At 34.6% G+C, this 22,187-nt stretch overlaps 2 protein-coding genes across 2 annotated transcripts; one reads left to right on the top strand and one right to left on the bottom strand.

Moving 5' to 3' along the window:
- Window positions 1-4,014: 4,014 nt before the first annotated feature.
- On the bottom strand, window positions 4,015-15,673 carry PPC4 (phosphoenolpyruvate carboxylase 4). The gene is given in 20 exon segments (XM_089757100.1): window positions 4,015-4,887; window positions 5,323-5,529; window positions 5,610-5,736; window positions 6,454-6,542; window positions 6,709-6,807; window positions 8,933-9,079; window positions 9,164-9,273; window positions 9,347-9,464; window positions 10,423-10,701; window positions 10,797-10,870; window positions 11,453-11,584; window positions 12,030-12,171; window positions 12,481-12,576; window positions 12,684-12,760; window positions 12,846-12,924; window positions 13,073-13,141; window positions 13,239-13,316; window positions 13,640-13,754; window positions 14,460-14,623; window positions 15,341-15,673. Coding segments are annotated over 20 exon segments (3,183 nt in total). The 5' UTR covers window positions 15,497-15,673; the 3' UTR covers window positions 4,015-4,062.
- A 1,893-nt stretch (window positions 15,674-17,566) lies between these two features.
- Window positions 17,567-21,817, top strand: LOC111318418 (sialyltransferase-like protein 1). The gene is made up of 11 exons (XM_022921277.2): window positions 17,567-17,960; window positions 18,037-18,149; window positions 18,348-18,434; window positions 18,541-18,618; window positions 18,704-18,795; window positions 18,929-19,130; window positions 19,453-19,543; window positions 19,789-19,847; window positions 20,177-20,325; window positions 20,830-20,911; window positions 21,023-21,817. Exons 1-11 carry the CDS (start codon window positions 17,855-17,857, stop codon window positions 21,404-21,406), a joined length of 1,443 nt encoding a protein of 480 aa, XP_022777012.2. The 5' UTR covers window positions 17,567-17,854; the 3' UTR covers window positions 21,407-21,817.
- Window positions 21,818-22,187: the final 370 nt, after the last annotated feature.

Below are 22,187 nucleotides of genomic sequence, written 5' to 3'. Positions count from 1 at the left end.
TTGTAGCTTTCTGTAAAATCCTAGTGGCCATTCAGAGTAACAGCTTCTTTGGTGAATATATATCTATTTATTTGGGGCGCAAGTACTGTTGTGTTTTTGTCTCTTTATAAATGCACCCATAATTGAGATACAACCTGGCAAGGGCCACCCTTTTCATCTCAATATAGTAATTTTCCATGCAATATGCATGCATCTCTATGTTCATGCAATTAAAAATCCATGAAAAATACATAGAAAACATTGTTTTGGCATTGGCTGCCACAATTTTTTTTTTTTTTGGGAAGTGATCATGACTCAAATTGATCTATATTGAGTGTATGAGCCTGTTTCAATCGTACTAGTCAAAAAATGCTATTTCTAGGGATATAAGATTTTGTTTCTAATTTTTATTTTTTAAGGTTTTTAAATTGATTTAACTCTTTTAATTAATTCTCTCTCTATTATCATCGTTTTTATTTTTTTTCATTATTTGATCTAAAATCTGTTTCCTTTAAATTTGGTTATTGAACTTGTTTAATGGTAACTTGTTATGTATTCCTATTACATTTATATTGTTTCATTTATTTGATGTTTGAAAATTTTGTGTGTATAAATATATATATATATATATTAATATTTATAATTTTTAAAACTCTTTTTTTTTCATATGAATTTGTAAATGTTTGTAACAAAAATGTATTTGCATATATATATATATATTTACATAAGTATTCACAAAATCAAATTGATACACTCATTTACGTGATAATGACAATCTTCGAAAATATATCAATTATTGAATTAAATTTTATTTTAATCAAATTAAAAGAGACAAAAGAAAAAAAAAAAAAGAAAAAAACTATGATGGGTTAGAAAATTGAGTTTAAATCAGCATTTCTTTTTTGCTCAGAGGACTTCTTAGCTATATAATGCTAAAAAACTAGAATCAAAGGACACACAATGAAGCCTCCACCCAACTTCCAAGCAATAGACCGATCTAAATGCCAATAATAATTAGTCATTGTTGCAATAAAGTGAAGCATCACTTATTTGAGTACGAGATTCTTTTGTAATTTAGTGCATTTTGTCCAGCTTCTTGTCACACCAAAATAACACTACAACTTATGCTCAATTTCTAATGAACTACACTTCATTCAATAATGCATGCATGATCAGCAACACCATTCATTTCCATTTCCTAGGATTGTCTTGTCGTGCAAAAAAACCTAGTTAACTTCCTAAGCGCACTAACTAGCTGGAACAAACACAATGCGCAACATTAATTCTCCCAATAAGTAGTCAATTTCGTTTTAAATTAACAAAGTCATTGACATGCACTAGCTACCCAAAATGTTCTAGTCTTAGAAATAAGGAGACGTAGGAATACTGATATTTAGTTTGTTTTGTTTGAATGGTGTGCACTATTATCATGAATCGATTTCATCAGCCACACGACTTAAGCACTATATATATATATATATAACTATATATATATATATATATATAGAGAGAGAGAGAGAGAGAGAGAGAGAGAGAAAAGAATGACCGGTCAATCTTCTTAGGAATTTCACATGTTTGAACTGAGATACATGTAATATGGTCTCAAAAGCCTGTAAATAATTAGATAATTAGATACCTTCTCAAAAACATGTTGCGTACGTACCTTTGCTTTGTGGAAAAGTAATTGTCATTTTCGTTTCTACTAATATTTTTCCAATTCCAGGCCACTTGAATATTGTTAGTTGGCATATGATATCAGAAGGGTATACCTACGTGTGTGTGTGTGTGTGTATATATATACAGGTGGGTTGATGTGTACCTGCCATGAAAGGCGTAGTTAAGACAAGTAGTGGGTTGATGGCAGCGCCACTTAATGCGAATGGTGGTCTGACAAAAAGCTATATACAATCTCTACGTACGGGACAAGCAAAACGTACAATATATCCATTACATCAGTTTACTGAGTGCCAGATCCACTCTTTGAATGCGGATGTTTATGGATACTTTTAAAAATTAAAAAAAAAAATTTTAATGATTTTGTTTAGATACTCCCAAGATATCTTTTTTGTCTGATAAAGAAACTTTGATCCATCAGTTGAGTTTTCTTAATATATATGAAATTGTTTTTATGCATTAGTATGTTATAATGCATTCAGATCACACATGAAGGGCTTTTTTGATCATGAGAATCTTCTCTAGGGCGCTCGAGCTTATCTTTTAATAAAATTCCTGTAAAACCTATAGCCAGGTTGAATATATAACAACATATATATCATGTTGATACAGAGAGAAGATTAATTGTAGAGCTCGATCTCTCCGGGTTGCTCGAAAATGTAATTAAGAGAATTATAATTTGCACCAATCATCTTTAGCAGCAGCATGCATTAATGATCCAATGAAGAACAGAATTTACCGAAATGGAATGGAACCTTGTAATTGAAGCAGTTAGGTGAGATTACATTAAGTAATTGTCGCAGTACAATTAAGAAGTCTCACTTATAATCTTGCATTTTCACCTAAAAAGAAATGAAGGAATGAGATATATATATATATATATATATGTATGTATGTATGTATGTATATAGATCTCGTTAATGAAGTCAGAATCCAAAGAAAAGAAATGACTTGACTCCCCAGTCAATATATATATACTTACAAGGCAGTGTAGTTCAAGCTAACTAGCTTAATTGTATATTTGAGTCATCCATGACCATGACCATGAGATGGAAGAGTAGCATTAAAAAGCTTTGAATCAAAGCGAGATATATAATATATATATATATATATATATATATTCAAAGCTAAAGCTGGACAGCACTTATAATTAAGCGAAAAGAATTAGGTCGATGTCTGTGACTCTGTCTCTCTGTCTCTGGTGGCTTGAGGTTGAGGAAGCTCCAATTATAGCATAAATATACATATGTTTGCAGGCCACTTGATTGAACCTCACTTCCATGACTGCAGGGATGGTATCTCCTTTAAACAACATTTCGCATCTTGAAAACAAGTGAAATTAAAGCTAGGGAACACCAAAAACTTAAAGTGGAAGACAACCCAAGCCAAGCAACTATATTTAGATGACATTAATAAGATTCCACATATGCATGGTGGAGATCAGTACAAGAATATACATATATATTTATTTATTTGTTTACTCAAAAGAAAGTGGAAGCTAAAATGATAAACTCAGCGATATTACGTACGTACTGCACTGACAAGAGAATTAGTGAGATATATTGATGTACAAAAGACATGTAAAGATAAAAAGTGTGAATATATATTGCAGCAATGGAAGTTGCACACTAAGACATTAGCTAGTGGTGAAGGCTCCAATAATTTGCCATCATGGGGGAAGGCCCATTAATTAAGGTTTTGATACCTACGTAGTATCAGAAATGCAGAAAGGAGTAGTAATAGTCCAAACATGGCGGCCTAGAGGCGAGTCGATCGGTCCCTAAACACTGAATCTAGTGTATCTGTTTTCAATCGCTGAGTTCAACTTTCAGAAAGTTAGCAACTAATCACACCCTATAATATTAAATGTAAAATTTTAGCCATTCTTGTAGCCAAGTGTAATTAAACAAATTAAGAAAGGCATGGGGATCTCTACATGTTTCCTAAGTTGAATTCAAGCCTCATCTCTATTTATTAAAAGAAAAAAAAAAAAGCCTCATCTGATCTCCAACACGATCATAAGCCCAATCGCTAGGTGGATGTTCCAAAAACCACCCTTGCTGCGTTTCAATGTGCTCTCCGCTCTCACATTTCAATGTTGGATTTACTGGCCAAAAAAAATACTATTTGAAAAGTATAGCTTTACTTGCCACTCTGCATTTCTCCATCATAGAGCAAGTTTCACACAAACCACACTGGAGATTCAAACGTCTAGTCTATCAGAATTTAGTTTTCACGAAAACATTGTCCCAACTCCCAAGTACTGTTATTAAGATACCAAATGATAGCGCTAAGACCAATATATATATATATATATATATATATATATATATATATATATATATATATATAAAGGCATAATTTCCATTCAACAGGTTGTACATTTATTTTTGCTGAAAGACATTTAACCTAGCTGGTGTTCCTCATCCAAGCAGCAATTCCATTTATAGTAACTAGCAATGCATCTCTTAGTTTATTGTTATCCTCATCACTCCTAAGCCTCCTAAGAACCTCCACCTGCAACATGTTCAGTGGATTGAGATAAGGGAGCCTGCTCTCTATCAGCCTTCTCAAGCTCCGATTGTTCTCAGATAGTTTCTCATGTCCACTGACCACCAATGCATACTTTTCTGTCACCACGAGCTCCCTCCTAAGTTTGGCACCAAGTTCCCGCCTGCTCTCAGACACTAGCACTTCATCATAATGCTTGGCTATTGGAATCTCAGCCTTTCCTAAAACTATCTCTATAAGGTCGATTGTGGATTGGAAAAAAGGCCACTCTTTGTACATTGCTTTTACGTCTTCTGTATGACCCTTCTCGCAAACACCCTTCAAACCTGGCCCAACACCAAGCCAAGCTGGAAGGACAAATCTGGTCTGGGTCCATGCAAATACCCATGGAATAGCTCGAAGATGTCCAATTCCTGTGGAGGCCTTTCTTCTTGTGGAGCGGCTTCCTATGTTAAGAAAGCCCAGTTCAGCTTGCGGTGTAGCCTCGCGGAAGTAGACAAGGAAATCTGGGTTTTCATAAACTGTGCTTCGGTAATTCTGGCAACTGATTTTTGAAATCTCCTCCATGAGGTTACACCATTTCTGTTCTCGAGGTGGTTGAGGGGGACGCAGAGTTGCAAGGAGCACAGCAGTGGTGTATATTTCTAACTGTCTAACGGCAGTCTGCGGCAACCCAAATTTCGCTTGCACCATCTCCCCTTGCTCTGTTGAGCGAAGTGTGCCCTGCCAATTCAACATAACATTATCAATCACAGACCACAGAAAATATTCCTGAAAGCAAAGACATCCAATGCTGCAGAAGTTTAGCTCAGAAAAGCTCTGCTACAACATTCAACATCATTAAAGTTAATGGTAAACAACAAGTGTTAGTTTAAGAAATCAGTGAAACAATATCTACAATACACAAGTTCTACCTTGTGGCAATAGATGGTTAGGACTTGGAACTCAACAATTGAACTTCAAACGTTAATAAAAAGTAGCAAACTGTAAATTTAAAGTGATAGAGTAACTTTGTCACAAAAAGAGACAATCAAATAAGATATTTTGTCATTTATTTTCTTTCAATTATTCAAGAAAAAATTGATCTCCAAAATTATGGATCATTAAGTTAATAAACAATACCAAACTTCTGAGGTAAAAATTACATTGGCAACTTACCATTACAGAACCTGGTAGTTGGGACTGAATTGCCAGGTATGTTGGGCCACCACCACGACCAATACTCCCTCCTCGACCATGGAAAAGAGTAACTTTGATTCCAAACTCATTGCAAGCAGCAACAACATCCCCTTGAGCTTTGTAAAGCTCCCATGCAGCAGTGAAGCTCCCAGCATCTTTACCCGAATCAGCATATCCGACCATCACCTGTTTAAAATAACTTTTTAAACACGAGATTAATAAGAATTTCAGAAAAGATCTTAGAAATGGCCATATAAACAACATGCTTCTTGATGCCCATTATGGTTCTTTATAATGTGCTCCCGATACCAATCAATTGATAATAGTTTTCTGATCACTGAACCTGCTCCTCTGAGGTCCTTCACAGTATCAAACAGGGGAACCACACGCAACCTACTCAAAAGATGCAGATAGACAAATGTAGCAAGTACAAATATCTTAGAATTAAACAGTGTTAGAGTTATGCTAAATTATTTTATCCATTACTGAACGTCTTATGCCAAAATGTAAGATAAGCTCTTATTTTTCTGCTTGAGTATTGCTTTACGATTGTTCTATTATTCTTGCCCCTGTAAATATCTACAAGCGAATAGATAGTGGCTTAATAGGTTCTGAGTTTTGCTCACTTCAAAATATCTTCTGTAACAAAAATAGCTTGTAATTTAAACCCTTTCCCCACAGCTCGCTTCAATAAAAAAAAAAAAAAGGACGGAAAGGAAAAAACTCCAGCTATACAATACTGATTAATTCACTACTGATTACTTGATGATGAATAAGTAGCCATGTAAACTTGAACAGTTGGTAATTTCAGCCACTCCTCTACATGCGCATATAAGATCATCCATGTTCAAAGAGTAGCCTAGAACTCTAACCAAACACATTATGAGAACCCACAAATAATATCAACTTAAAGCAAGTGGATGCAAAAAACCAGAACAATTCAAGATAATAAAACTTTAAATCCCAGGGGAAATCATGGTTAGACATTCAGAAAAACATAAACCAACATTATTTCTCTCATTATTATTGTGCTATCATACTTTAAAAAATATGATACCATTTAATATATCTAAGAGTATGAGTATCAACATGTAAGAGGTGCAAACTTACATCCCACCAGGACATGGTCTCCCCAATTCCCCACTAACGGCAAGTCAAGCATCTTTCTGCAAAAGCTCCACAGCGAGGACATCGCTCGCCTGCAAATCAGCAAGAATGGGTAGCATTGTTTCTTTTTATCCCATATAAGAATATTGTAAGAGCTATACAAGAGAAATTAAAAGAGATAAGGAAAATAAAAGTTCTGTTATGAACCGCAGAGGTAGAAAATAGTGTAAAACATCATATGGTTTTAGTAAATCATACATTGGATGCCATAGATATCACATATGCTCCAAGAGAATCACTTCCTATCTCGGCAGCCACATGAAAGGTATCTAAGATTTCTTTAACATCAGGAGCAACCTGAAAGATTTCCAATTGAGATAAGAGCTAGATGCTAACTAAAGCAATAAAAGCAAAGGGAAAATAAAAGAAAAGGAAAGACTTTGTTCCGTGATTTGGTTGGAATATTGTACCGAAACAATGGCATGATTAGTAATGTCACTCCAAGGGAAATTGTTTTGCCTCCATTCAAATTCATTCCAACAGAAACTTTATGGACTGTTTACAATTTTCCACCCCACGTATATGTGCATGCTTTTTGTTCTTGAGATTAAATATCAGTTTTTTCTTCTTTCTAATTTTTTTCATTTTTATTTATCTTATAAATTAGAATTCACTAAGAGCAAGAAGCAGGAATTTATCCAAAAATTTCTACATATTGTGAGTCCCCACATTATTAGTAGAGAGGTCTTCCCCAATTTGCTAACAGAAGAACCACATAAGCCTCAAGTTATAAGTATCACAATCTTTTAATCTCAGCTATCCACGTATGGATCTTAATCATATAGAGAGCTAATTAGGTAATTTTGACTGTCCTAGTAGTTAGGAAACAGAATGGACATCTTTGCTAAATCTCAATGAGAGTCACAAAAAAAATTTTAAAAAAAGGGAAATTTCAACTCAAAGAAATCTTTGATGCACGGTAATTATAAGCTTAGAGTCCCACACCATGACCATTCTGTGATTCAAGGAACTTATTGTGTATACTCTGAGCTTCATCACAATGAGCCAACTCATGCAAAAGCCATCAAGGCCTTAAGGAGAGGCGGTGCATGATAATTGCAAGAAGTATTGATCAGTGTTCTACTTTCACATTCTCATCAATTAAGGTTTATCATGCCTGCCTAAACTCCCAGGCTCCCACAACCTTTTTCAATTTCAAAAATGAAAACTGGATTGAATGTTTTCTAAGGAACTATAACCATGCAAGTTTGCTTGGCCACATGTCCCTTTGGTATCACTTCCTGTCAACTTTCAAAACCCCCACATTTCTAGAAATCACATTGCCAAGGAAAATGTCACAACAATTACATATGTTATCTAACAATAATATAAAAAAGAATATTTCCAGCACCTTAAAAAGGCCACAATGCAATGTGTTATAACCGGATGAAGATCCCAATGCTAATTTTTCAGCTTCCTAGGAACACACACAGAGCCATGAATCATAGCAAATTGAACTCAAATATGAGTCCTGATAAACACAATGGAAAAATAAAGGCTATATTTCGCTCAAGATATTTCTGAGGATTCTTGGAAATGTGGCAGGCATTCCCTTCGCATATTATGTTCCCATGAAAAATGAGAATCTGAGACCCCTGTCTTTCCATGCCTCATTTCATAAGGGACCTGAACGTGGCTCTATTTCATTATATTCCATCCAGATCCCAATTCCATTTTAAAATCCCTGAAGTGTCATTGACCAGATATTACAATAAGAATCATACTTTTCTCACAAATATCCTTAGTATTTAGATTTTTGGGACAAAAGTTTCCTTAGAATCCAGGTTTTTCCGGTTTCCTTCAACCAACCAACAGCCTAACCTTTTGCACAAGTTTGCTTTCCACCCACCTTATGACCTTGACAATCAAAACCTTGCAACCATCTATAGTTGATTAAGGCATTATTGTAATATATTCTGATTCCTATGCTTAAGGGCTTCTGATATTAGGCATATTCAAATTCTCTTTATTTTGTTATTACCTGTGATGATTACAGATGGCAATCAAGGAACTTGAATTGGGTTCGGGTGCTATGCTGTTTCAAGTTGTTTGATTTTGGATCACTTCAAGTTCAAGTTAATCCACATATCCAATCATTTTATCTAGTTAACTAGGGTTTTGGGTTGCTTCATCTATTGAGCCACAGTAAGGCTTGGACCATTTCAAGTTTAGAAGCTTTAAATCTAGAGCAATTTATTTATAAGAATCCAAGGGTTTATGTCTAGCTTCAATCTTTATAACATATAGAAACTTGAATACAGAAAATGAATAATAAACAATGCAACAAAATTTATGCCGTAAGAGTTGTCATGATATATTTATGTATGTATGTATGCATGCATTTCATACACACATCGGCCCCACTATTGAAAATTACTAGCAAGCCACTATTCACACCAATATACTTCTGAAACATCTTTACCTCTATAGTAGGAGGAACTAGTGGTCGCTTCCCCTTTAGCTCTTTTGTCAAAAATTCAAGTTTCTTTTCTTCATCCCACTCACTATAAGTACCCATATCCAAATATCTGGTTATTGCATCAAGTGTTTCAGCATGCCTACCAGATTCCTACCAGATTCCTGTACATTAACAAAAGTTTAGCTTAAACACAAAACATGAGGAGGTTCCAGAATATAAGAAAATAAAATGCACCTGACGCAAATCAAGCTTCATTAACACCATCCCAAATGTGGCAACCCTCCGAATCAGGTCAGCAAGCCAACCATCAGCTAGAATCCCAGCCCCGCATGATTGCTGCAAATTTTAATTATAGCATATTATATAGCACAAACTTTCTTTCTCCAGCAGGACATGGGAAAGTGGAGTTATTACCAGCATAACATAGAAGCAGTGGTTCCAGAAGTTGATCTGTTGTTTCATAGTAATCCCAAGGATCATATTCACAGGGAAGATCCTCCAGAAGAAGTTCCAGCCGTCTTCGTGTTTTCATTAGCTAAAATTACAGGTCATTAAACACAAATATGCTATCTTACTGTGGATATTAAAGACAGATTTACTGAAAAACAATTAACTTCCATAGCCTGGGCTTCAATAACTACAATTAATTGTTTAATCAATTTTACATGCAAAACTCTCACTTCAGAATAAGCATGACATCTAGTGATAATTTATTTAGTTCCGTACTCAAAATAATCTTGAAATTTTAGATAAGCTTTTCCTTAACAGTGCCAGTTGAGGCAATTGTCCCAACATCTAGAAATGAATTAGATTTAGAGTAAAATTTCACGAATGCCTTTCCTTTTTATTCAAATATAATTCTCAAATGAAGCCTAGCCCATTCGAATTCTTTTATAACCTTAAGCTATTATTGTAATAGACCTAGCATATAAAGTTTTTCATAGATTACTGTCACAAAATAATCAAATTTTGCAGCCTAACCGACATACCTGGCAAAAGGAATGTTAAATATCTAATGCCTTACAATTTCAAATGACAGATGTAACCCTATGATAGTCTAGTTAATGTTGAAGTCCAAAATTTTCAAATTATTTTTAAATCTTTTAGCCATAATCATCAGCACATTTTTCCAAATCAATTTACGTAAGAGTTTCCAGTTCCTTAAAACTAAAATTGACACAATCACAAACATTTCAAATCTTCCAGGGTTTTTGGATTTTATCTTAAATCATTTCCTACATGCATAGAATGGGTAATATCATTTTTATCCATCTTGTTTTTCTTTTTTTTTTTCTTTAGCTCAATTCTAAGAGCAAGACCATATGCTAGACAAACATAAAAGTATAAATATCCCCTATAAGAACTAAATTGACATTTCTAAAACAGAAAAGGACATGTTCTCTTTCAGCAAGCCATAAACATAACTGGTTCATCTCCATGAACCAGTATTTTACATGGGCTATTACATATTTTAACTCAAAGAGAAACAATACCTTTTCCTTGACATCTCCAAGAACAATTCAATAAGGAGCAATTCCAGGATATAGAGACGAACTTGGTTCAAGAAGCTTATGGAAGCTGGACCTTCCGATCTGAGATTCTGCAAATAGTTTCCTCTGAACTAGAAGTTGACTAGAGGAGAAAGAACCCCGAGGTGTGACAGCTGATTGCGACCCGTTGGAGTTAGCAAAACTTCCATTTGCTGATAATTTGAGTAGATTGTGACTAGAACCTTTAGATGAATTTTCTGAACTAGAACAGCCCTGACCATCCTAAAAGTTAAAATTTTAACAAATTTAGCAATGATGCTGACAATAAATAGAAAGAACCATTTGAACAGCCAAAAACTACGAGGGAATGAATTAACTTGACGAGTCAATGGCATCTAATCAGTCCCTGGGAGTTCTAGTTTTGGATGCTGAGATCCACCATCATTGTAATCTGCATGAATAACAAGTTAGATGAAATCATCCAATGAAACAGTCCAGTTGGAAATTAAGGAATAGATTAATGGCATTACCAAAAAAAAGAAACAATATATATATATGACAGCTATGGATGGATTGTGCGGGACAAGACATGCATGAAATGTTACAGACGAAATTAAACTTTCTATTTTCCTTTTTTATCATTACAATAAACTAATAGTTCAATACCATATATTCTTGTGCTTATACTTAAAAGGGTGATGATTAGACAATATTGTATTTCTTCCAAAAGAGAGATTATGATTCGATTTCAATCTTAAAGAAATTGCTTCAAACATATTCCACTTCTAATAAAAAAAAAAACAAAACAAAAAATTTCCCCTATTTAAATTTTTTCACTTTTCATTTTTTTCTAGCAATGTATTTCAGCACTGCTTATTTTTGGCTTCACCCCTAACAGAAAATACATTACATTTTAGAGAGATCAAAAACTCTTCAAAAGTGTATGCACAAATAAGCAAATCAAGCAAAACCTTTTGCAGAGTAAAAATTACCAAAACTACTTTGATTTATACATGTATATGCATGTGTGTACCTTTGCAGGCAGGTAAATCTGCTCTAGCTGGAAGTTGGATAGGAAGGGATTGAGTTTGTTGGCCTTGAAGCCTAAATTGACTTCAGATTAAAGGTTGGTTCCAACTATCATGCAGGTCCCCTGATGAGGTTTCTGAAGATAAAGTAAACCTACTATCAGATTTCCGAAGCAGTAATACAATTGAGATAAAGAGAATTGAAACAGATTACAACACAAAATCTAATATGGAAGACTTGGTTGAAAATCATCAGGCGTAACTCTGTGATCCATCTCACACAAGTTTAAATATAGCGTAAAGCATACAATCATCAGATCTAAAATCACTTCTTTCTTCAAGTTTAGGTTTCTTTCAATGATTTGAAAATTAATCTTCAAAATCATGTGCCCAATTGACATTTTTGGTTATCAAGGCCAACCAGCTTTATGCTCATCTTAACACTTTCTAAACTACCTGTGTCTGACTTTAGCCCCCTAAGAATACAAGAGCAGGTAGTCCTCAATTAGCAGGAGATGGTATCAAACAAATAGAATGACCATACAACTCTATAATACTTGAAACATGCCAAACAGCCCAAACCTTTTTCTAGAATTTCGTGAGCCATTCTGGACAACCTATTGTTGCATCAGTTCATGGGTAGTTCAAATCTAAGGCTATCAACTTCCCAGATGAACAGATCAATGGCCATCCACCTGGATAAAAGTGAGACATCCCTTGTTACCTGAAACAATGAGAAGAAAAATAATGAGAGCATCAGGTACTTGGTAAGAGTAGAGGAAAAATACTAATTCTACATGAAATTATAAGATAAGTACTTGCAGAGAATGCTTGGCACTAGTCGAAACATAGACAAGGTGGAAAAAGGGACATGCATTCTCAGGAAAAAGAACAAGAATCAATCTAGAAATTCCAAAACTAAGGTTCCAAAAAGCATTCCCAAAATGAACCAGTCGTCCAATTTTTAGAGTATAAGCCAGTTTTAGAGCAGCCATGAGAGAGCTAGAAAGTAAAAGGAGGCGAGGAGCCTCACCTTTGCTGTGACATTAGGATTTCCATCTCTATCACCCCCCATCCAGGAGCCAAACTTTATTGGGGTACATGTTAGTGGAAGCGGCTGTCCTGTATGCTGAAAAACAATAGCAAATAAAAGAAAACAATGAGACTGAAAGCCAATAAATATTGTATATCCATTCAAAGATCACAGTAACTTCAAAACAGAAATCAATATCCCACTTTCTTTAGAGCATTGCTAACACAACGTAAGTAATGAGGTACGGCTTTCCAAAGGGATTGCTCCACAATGTTCAGACCTGACAAAAAAACAATATTATTGTCATATAGAAGCATTTACAAGAGAAAATGTATGCAATTTCTAATATATGTAAAGTGACATACGAGCCCTGGCCTCATCTACAGGAGTAGGTTTGTGGTGTCTAAGTTCATCAGTCTGCCATATAGATGTTATCTCTATCACCTACAAATGCCAAAAGGAAATGTGATTAAAAAAATGGAACACATTTTTTTCACATGATCAGCACAATAGTAGAAACACCAAACCCCAACCCCTTTTCCTTTTATTTTCCTGGAGAGGGGTCAGGAAGCATTGCATTGGGGAACAATACCAGATCTTCAATTAGCATTTCTCGATCTTCATGACCAAGATCAGGTCCGTCATTGTATTCCAGCAGATGCTGCAAGGAAAGACAGGCTGACATTCAGATAAATAGCTCTAACACAATTTCATGACTCAAGTTAATAATTTTCAGCAAATCCCTTTAAGGATCTTACAGCAATTTTTATATGTTTATATTGTAAGGTACGACGGTTAATTTGTGTGGGATGTGCAGTAAGAACAATCTCAACCTCCTGCAGCAAAAAGGATTTTACAGTTAATTAGATCCCAAAATAAAGAATTGAACAACAAGTTGCATGACTGGACTTACGGTCACAATTATGTTACCCTTCATTAGTTGAGCTTGCAAGAGAAGCTAACATTAGTTTGGCTTCACTGAGGTGAGTTTCACACTTTTCAGAAAGACAATGAGAAGTTGAATCTTCTAATACTTAATATTCTTTGCTAATTGGTGTTTTTGGATTAGGCAACTGAACAAGGCACTTTTTTCTTTGGACAGATTATTGAACAAGGCGCTGAAGAAAACTAAATCTAAAAGGAATGATAAGAAATAAACCTGCTTGCAAACAGTGTTATAAAGGTCATTTGCGGAAATTCCACCCTGAACCAACTGGCTGAAAATGTCATCACAAGATTTTGATAAATGTGTAACGCTTCGTCCCTTATGAACCCTACAGAAACTTAAGTTATTCCAGTTGTCTGATTAAATAAAAACTATTATAAAGTTGTTTTGTACAAGCAAAAACTGAAAATGATAATAATAGTATTAGAGTCCTATAAAAGGCAAGTGCAGGACACCTTCTTGTATGTCTCCAGATTGTTTTTGCATTTTCTTAATTTTTATAAGCAAATCCAAAAAGTAATGAATGCATTTGCTAGGCACTTAGACATTAACATGGCCTATTTCCTGTATAGTTTACCCACCATTCACAGAATAAATGAGAAAGGAAACCAAATCAATCCTTATTCCAACATGATTTGCTGTTAAGATAAAGCATGAAAATGTTAATGACAACAAACCCTTTGTCTTTATTTAGTTTATCCACCATTCACAGAATAAATGAGAAAGGAAACCAAGTCAATCCTTATTCCAACATGATTTTCTGTTAAGATAAAGCATGAAAATGTTAATGACAACAAAACCTTTGTCTTTATTTAGCAGGAGATAACAGAATAATAAATTAAAAAAAAAAAAATTTACAGCATTCGGAATAGTTAGTGAAAAAAAAAAAATCTATCTGAAGTTTCATAGAGAAAACTTTAAAATATTCCAAGTGCAACATAGGATCTACAATTTTACATGCATTATTTGTTATAAATTGAAAAGTGAAATGGAACTCATGAAATGTAAATAGTTGATAAGCTAATTCCACTACCTGTGATGGGTCTCAGCAATTCCCATCAAAGTGAGGTAATGACTGAAAGCACGAGACAGTGGCAAGGCTTCCTCTAATGTCATCGCCGATATCTCTGACGCTAGCTGCTTCTCCAGCAACTCTGCCATATCCTCTATCCCAGACAACCGCATATTAGAAGCACTCTACAACAAGAAAAAACTAGCAAAAATCATTCTCAATAAATCTCTTCCCTTTTTTGCTTTGAGGGAAATTGTAGGAAAGAAAAAGAAAAGTCAAATTCTAACATGCACTTGCAGCTAAACGCATAAACATAAAGAATCTAACCTTGATTCAGCCAATAATTTGTTTTTCATACAAAAAGCAAATAAGTAAACAGTCATAAAAATATAAATACAATTTGACATTTTCCTTTATTTTCCACTTCTCGTTTTCATATAATTTTTTCAGCAACCAAACAGAATCAAATAACATTTTCTAAAGAAGAAAAAACAACAAATGAAAAAGCTAACAAATGTATATAAACCTGTAAAGAATATTCTTTTTGATTTCATACAAAATCAACTTAAAACGTAACTTTTGCACACCGGCATTCCCCACTTTTGTTTCTTCCACCACTTTCTAGGCAACCAAACAGAAGCATTAGGGGGGAAGCAGAAAATAATAAACTAGAATGAAGTCTGGAGAAGAGAGATAAAAAGGACGCCAGTAATAAGAAAATATTAAAGATTATATTTGTTCCCCTTTCACTGTGTGTCTGTAACCTTTGGCTCTCTGCTCTATAAATAAACAGAAAAATACAAGCAAGAAACAGACAATGAATGAATCAGAGAAAGAGAAAAAGAAAAGGCAAAAGCGAAGATGATTTAGTGGAATTAAATGAGAAGAGGAAAGTGACTGGCCTGACCGAGGAGTCGATTCCTCTCGAGTTTCTCCATGAATTGACCGCCGACTTCTCTCTGCAAGACATCGTTGAGCAGATTCCCCAGCAACTTACAGTCATCGTCGAAGCTCTGGAAAGAGATTTCCTCCGCTATATCGTCCGTCGTGTCCGTCATTGCTGCCTGGCCACCAAACAGAAAACAAGAAAAAGCGAGTGAAGCAGAGCAAGGCTATGAATTGAAATACGAGTGAGTCAGCACGGCCCTGAGTTGAGCAATCGCATCGCCGTTAAAAAAACGTACAATTGGAAGTTGGATAAGTAGACTGCGAATATTTCTGTTAATTGTGGGGCCAGGAGTTTTACCGCATGTGATGACAAGGAGAACCTGACAAGTGGCGGTCTCTGCGGTAAGACCGGCCCGTTTAGTTTCTCAGGATTTCTCCTCTGCCCCACTGGCTAATCAAGCGCGTGAGTCTCACAACTTTTCTGTTTTCCTTTCGCTTTTAGAAAAAGCACAGCAGAATTTTTGACATAGGGCGATTTACATCTAGGGGCGAAAATATTCGCTCAACTAAAAAATTCGTCAAAAATTTTAAAAAATTGAAACATAGGTATTAAATTCGTTAAACAGATTTAAGTTTAAATTGAAATTTCATTTAAAATTTAAGTTGGGCTTTCGACATAAAACTTAAGAGTTAAGCTTGCCCACCTTGGTAATTATTTATATATATCTTTATATTTATAATTATATTAAATAAAAATAAATAGATAACTAAATAATATATATGAACGCATTAATATTTTATACACTTGTGTATCTAATCTTACTTAAATATTGAATTGAATTAACGGTTATTCTTTAGACTTTATTTTATTAATTATTTATTTTATCATAATTAATATTTATTATAAATTTTTTTTATTTTTTATTTTAAAAAATTAAAATATTAAATATTAAAAATTATAAATAACAAATAAAAACCGAATTTAAAGTCAAACTAAATTTGAATAAATTTAAAATTTATTAATATTTTATTATGTTTGACCTCGATTCACTTTAAATCTTGAAAATATATACTGTTATCAAATTCACTTTAACAATAATGAGATTCCTTAAAATTTTCTTTTCAAAAACAAGATAGGGAGAGTATCTTCTTTCTTTCTTTTTTAATGATTATGATATTATTAGTATTAATTTGTTATAGTGAATGATTTTAGATGTTTTTTTTATATGACGTCTAACTAACAATAATAGAAAAATAAACTTTTAAACAAAAAGACTCTTTCGAATGGCTAGGGTCTTGGGTGAAAGAGATAAGGTATCATTTCTTGATGATAATCTGTTTCAAGTTCAAGTTTAGCAATAAGGATAGGGCCTTGGATGGATCACCATGGTTTTTTTTTATAAGCATCTCTTTATGTTAAAAGCAGGCACGATTATTACTCATCATTCTCATGGTGCTACTGAATACTGATCATCCAATAGTAATAATAAAAATGAAACAACAAAGAGGTCGTACATTGTCAGTGCTTATTCACATCGGAGCGTGCATAGATGATGATAGAACGAAGCAATACCAGCGCAAGCGGTCTCACTCTGAGACCTGAGCAGTAACGCTCTTGCCAAATTAAAATTTGGCTAATGTGTGCTAGCTGTGTTTGATCTTCCCAAAACTTTTCTCTTGTATATTCTCTAAGCAAAATTCTAATAGGATGCATGTCACTGTCTCAAATAATCAAGCACCCCACCAAAAAGCACATGGCGCTAACTAGCTTCCAATCCATTTGGGCAACCAATTGGACCAAAATTATAAGTTATATATAAATATATTAATATGACGAAATTTCTTAATATTCTTCTTTAAGATATCATATGTGAACATTTTGCATTTTCATTTTCATTTGTGTATCTGTCTTGTGTATAATTTATATTATATCAATTTTCATCCTTTCAATTCTATCACCATAAAATATTCCTTGGAGCATCATACATACACATATGTTTGGAGTAATTTTTTTCAAGCATTTGCTCTGCATGATACCTTCTTCTACATGATGGTTCAAGGAAATAACCAGAATAAACACCCAAATGCCCCATTCGATTCTACTTGGAGCTTTGAAGCAACTCATTGCTTAGCTTTGTTCGTGAAGCAAATGCTTTTGAATGGGCTTGGGTTTCATTCATTTTCACTTGGGCTTGATTTGGTCTCCTAAAATGTGACCCTACCATCATAGACCATTCTCTGTTTTTTTTTTTCTTTTCTTCTCTGATTGGGTCTCAAAATCAACTTCAACAACGAGTTCAATTCTAACCTCCCAATTCCAGAACATTTCTGCCTTTGCCCCTTTTTTAACAAGATTCCTCAACCAACCATTTCAGCTCTCTGTATCCTATTACTTCAGAAATCAGAATGTTGAGAGTGAATTTCACTAATAATTGATCACAGTAAAAAAAAAAAAGAGTGATAAACCTAATCTGAAACGGAGTAGAGTAAAAAAACCTCTGTTTTTCCAAGTGAGATTGGAAAACACAATGAGGTCTCAGCACTCTCAGAAGAAACCCGCGCTTCTACCTCTAGTTTGCGCTGCTGCTCTTTTTTCTCTTGTTGTTTTCGCAGTACAATCTTCTTTCTTCTCAGGTTATTCTTTCTTTCTTTATCTTTTTAAAATTATATACCGTTGATTCTTCTTTCATTGCTTATTTCTGAATCTCAGGTCCTACTAACAAAAAATTAGATCTCAGTAAAGAACAACTACCCGTATCAGATCTCAACAGGGAGGAAGTGGGGATTTTATCTGATTTTCAGACCAGCATTAAACAATGCGTCGTTAGTTCTTCTTCTTTTTTTTTTCCCAGTTTTTTTTCATGCTTTGATCTTCCATAATAGTTTAAAGTTTTTATCTTTTCTTTTATGTTGCATAAAATGAAACGAAATAAAAACTTGGGTTAGTTTAATATGCTGATTTTGTCTAGAATTGGATGAATTTGAGTGTTGAAGATGATTGTATATTGTTTGTGAAAGTAGGCGAACAGAGGACTTGGACTCACTGCACACATTATCGATCATTGCAAATTGGTTCTTAAGTTTCCTCAAGGCACAAACAGCACCTGGGTCTGATTCTTTCTACTTTCTCTTAATGATAAAATTTTCTACCTCTCTTTCTCTCTCTTTTTTTTAATGTGTTTGTATTGTGATTGTTATGCCTTCATGATTGCAGTATAATGAGCAGTTTAAGGTTTATGAACCATTGGAGTACAGTTATGATATTTGTGATACCATTATATTGTGGGAACAGGTTAATGTACCATCCTTTCCTTGTTATATTTGCCCACCGAGGAGTCATCTGTGATTGATATTGTCTTTACTCTTTATCAATGCAGTACCGTAACATTACAACTGTTTTGACTAGAGAATATCTAGATACTCGGCCAGATGGATGGTTGGACTATGCAGCAAAAAGGATTGCACAATTGTATTATTTTTGACACATATTCTTTGGTTTATCTTTTCCAATTCTTAGATTTGGTTTTAAGTAAATTTGGTGCAATAAATATTTTTTTTTGGAATTACGTGAGTTTGTGAACTTTGTTTGCTGTGGCTTGTAGGGGAGCTCATAAATGCTTCAATCGAACTCTTTGTGAAGAACATCTTAATTTGCTTCTACCAGCTAAGCCCCCTTTCCATCCACGGCAGTTTCGCACGTGTGCAGTTGTTGGGAACTCAGGTGATCTTTTAAAAACAAAGTTTGGGAAAGAAATTGATAGTCATGATGCTGTTATACGAGACAACGAGGCTCCTGTCAATGAGGTAGATTGAAAATCTAATACCAAAACCAAATGAGTTATCCAGTTCTCTGATAACTTTCAATGTTGTTTCTTCCCATCGATTTAGTTTGCCCTTATGACACTTCAAGGAATGGAATAGTTTATCAACAACTTTTCCTTTAAGCAATTTGTTCTGTATATGCTTGTTCTACTAGGTTTATCTGAATTAGTAGCAAATTCCTTTTTTTTTTTGTTTTATCGTTATTTTTTCATGAGGCTGCATGGCCTTTGGTTCTTTGTTCTTCTGGTTTCTGTTGACATTTAAACTATGAAAATGCTTATCTCCCTTATCACTCACTCAACAGAAATATGCCAAATATGTTGGTCTTAAGAGGGATTTCCGCCTTGTGGTACGGGGTGCTGCTCAAAACATGGTTGAAATTCTCAATGGATCTGGTAAGTGTTGGTCTATGTTAATCTTGCTGATAAAGTCTTGAATTCTTATCCTGCATACTCTTATTTTAATTTCACTTTCTACATTTTGGGGGAAAAAGAAAGCTGCCCTTCTCTCTGCATGGCCTTATGTTCATGTATATTTTATTTGTTGCTATTGTTCATCTAGTGAAGATTATCCATGCAAGCAGTCATTGACATATCAATATGATGTTTAAACAAACTCACATACTCGTTTTTCCATGCAGATGATGAGGTGCTTATAATCAAGAGTCTAACCCATAGGGATTTTAATGCAATGATTAAGGTGGGATCATATCTCAGGAAATTAAAAAAAATGGTTTATTTGTATTGAGTAGCTGGTTGTGTGAAAAAGGAGCAGAATTTGAAGTTGGCGGCTATGATTGCATATTTGATTTTGGAGTGCTAGTTATCAGATATCAGATTAAATCTCCAGCGACTCTTAGAGTTCTGCCTTCAGTGCTATTTATTCTTGTTTGCTGTTGATACTGTTTCTTGCAAGGGTATCTTTAGGAATTTTATTATTTCTTGTGATGATTGCAGGAACTAATATTTGATTTATAAGCTAATATTTTCGTGTAGCAATTAAAATATTTTGTTTGATTTCTATCACAGAGGATTCCGAATCCTGTTTATCTGTTTCAAGGAATTGTTCTACGTAGGGGTGCCAAAGGAACTGGAATGAAATCTATAGAGCTGGCACTTTCCATGTGCGACATTGTTGATGTATATGGTTTCACTGTCGATCCAGGCTATACTGAATGGTCAGTTATTTCTTCTATTATTTTTTCCTCATCTCTGTTGGATATTTTTTCCTGAATTTAATGCTCCTCATTAAGATTTTCATATGAAATTACTTTTCACTTTTATTGGTTTGTCTCAAATTGTTTTGGAATTGAGGCTTAAATGTATTAAAGATAGTATTATAGACAAATTTTTGTCCTTCTCTCAGTTCAAATGAAGAAGAATGCTCAATAGTTTCTAGTTTGCATTTTGAAGAACAGAAATCAAGTGATGTGTCGTTGATGTCCATAAGTTTGTATTACTCGCTGATTTTTGAAGATGAAAGTTGACTTTTAATTATTACATGTGGTAGAAACACAGTCGATATGTTCTCCAACATGTTTTCAACTGAATGATTATTAATATTATTTTCTTGCTGAATTTCTGACTTTTTTCTTGTAAATATGACGGTATGTTATTTGCTTTCCTTCCAATTTCTTGCTTATAGTTTCACAATGTTTATAGTTTCACAATGTTTTTTGCAGGACGAGGTACTTCTCTACACCAAGGAAAGGGCATAATCCACTTCAAGGAAGAGCATACTATCAACTGCTAGAGTGCCTTGGTGTATGATACTCGCCCCCTGCAAAATACTATGAAGGCTTTTAGTTCCATTTTTATCATCGAATGCGTTAAAAAAAGTCCCATTAATTGACATTCATGGTTTATGCTTTCCAGGTTATCAGGATTCATTCTCCTATGAGAGCCAAGAGGAAGCAAGTCTGGTCAGATGTCCCAAGTAGAGAAATGATAAGAAGGGCTCATGCAGCTGCCTTGCACTTAAAAAAGGGCCCAGCAGGTCTCATGGGACAGTTTGGTAGTTGCAAGGTTTGGGGCAACGTGGACCCGAACAAAAGTGGGCGGATTTCAGGTTCTTCAGACATGATTAGTGTTAGGAAACAGTCAAATTACAGCAAATGGGAAATCATGCCTTTTGAGAGTCTAAGAAAGGAAGCGCAAGATCATTATAAGCAAATGGAAGGTGTTTCTATGTACAAAATGGATGGTAACAAATTGGATGATCTAGTATGCGTGAGGCACTCCTTGAAATCTGCGGTATAAGAAATGTTACATGCATGTTGGTGCCCCATGTGCATTCCAATCAAACCGTTTCCTATGACCAACAAATCAACAATGAGTTGGGGGCTTTTGGACTATAGAGATGTGTCAAGTTGACAGTTGTTGGTTCCCTCATTTTTTGACCTCGGCAAAATCTTGTACGGTAATAATGCATGCTCTGTAGCAATACGTGTTAAAAGTATTACCTTTGACTACCATGCCTGCAGAGTGGAAGATCTGATGCGTGTTACTACAGGTTTTAGTTTTGCTCGCTTCTCTGTCTCTCTTATTCTCAAGTTCTTTTATGATGTAGAGTTCGGTTATATTTCCACAAAATAATCAACGTTCTTTATAATATTATTATGAGTCCCATTTCTATACGAAATTCTATAAAGATATATGATATTCTGTTAACTGGTGGAGTCTAAAACTAATGCGCAACATTTAAAAAAAAAAAGTATTTTCTACGAAAGAAAGGTTCCCAAACTTTCTAAACCTCTTTCCTCGTGGCATGCTTGCTGCCCGAGCCGAAAGAGAAGAAACATCGCTGCTCATTTGTAGTGCGCCAGGTCAGAAAAAGTCAAAGTCTTTCCCATCAGCTTATTTGAACATTATTTTTTGATATATTCCCGTTAGCTTATACTTTCTAAACCTTTTTCCATTTTGCTTGCTGCCCAAACAGAGAGAGAAGAAACCTTGCTGCGCGATTGTATTGCGCCATGTCAGAAAAAGTGATGGTCTTCCCCTTTAGCTTATTATTACGTGGCGCACGTTCCTCATGGCT

This window comes from Durio zibethinus, chromosome 2, assembly GCF_047325235.1.
Source record: "Durio zibethinus cultivar Kanyao isolate XHJ-2024 chromosome 2, ASM4732523v1, whole genome shotgun sequence".
Classification (NCBI taxonomy): domain Eukaryota; kingdom Viridiplantae; phylum Streptophyta; class Magnoliopsida; order Malvales; family Malvaceae; genus Durio; species Durio zibethinus.
The sequence above is the reverse complement of the archived record's forward strand: the minus strand, read 5'-3'. Positions and strand labels throughout refer to the sequence as shown.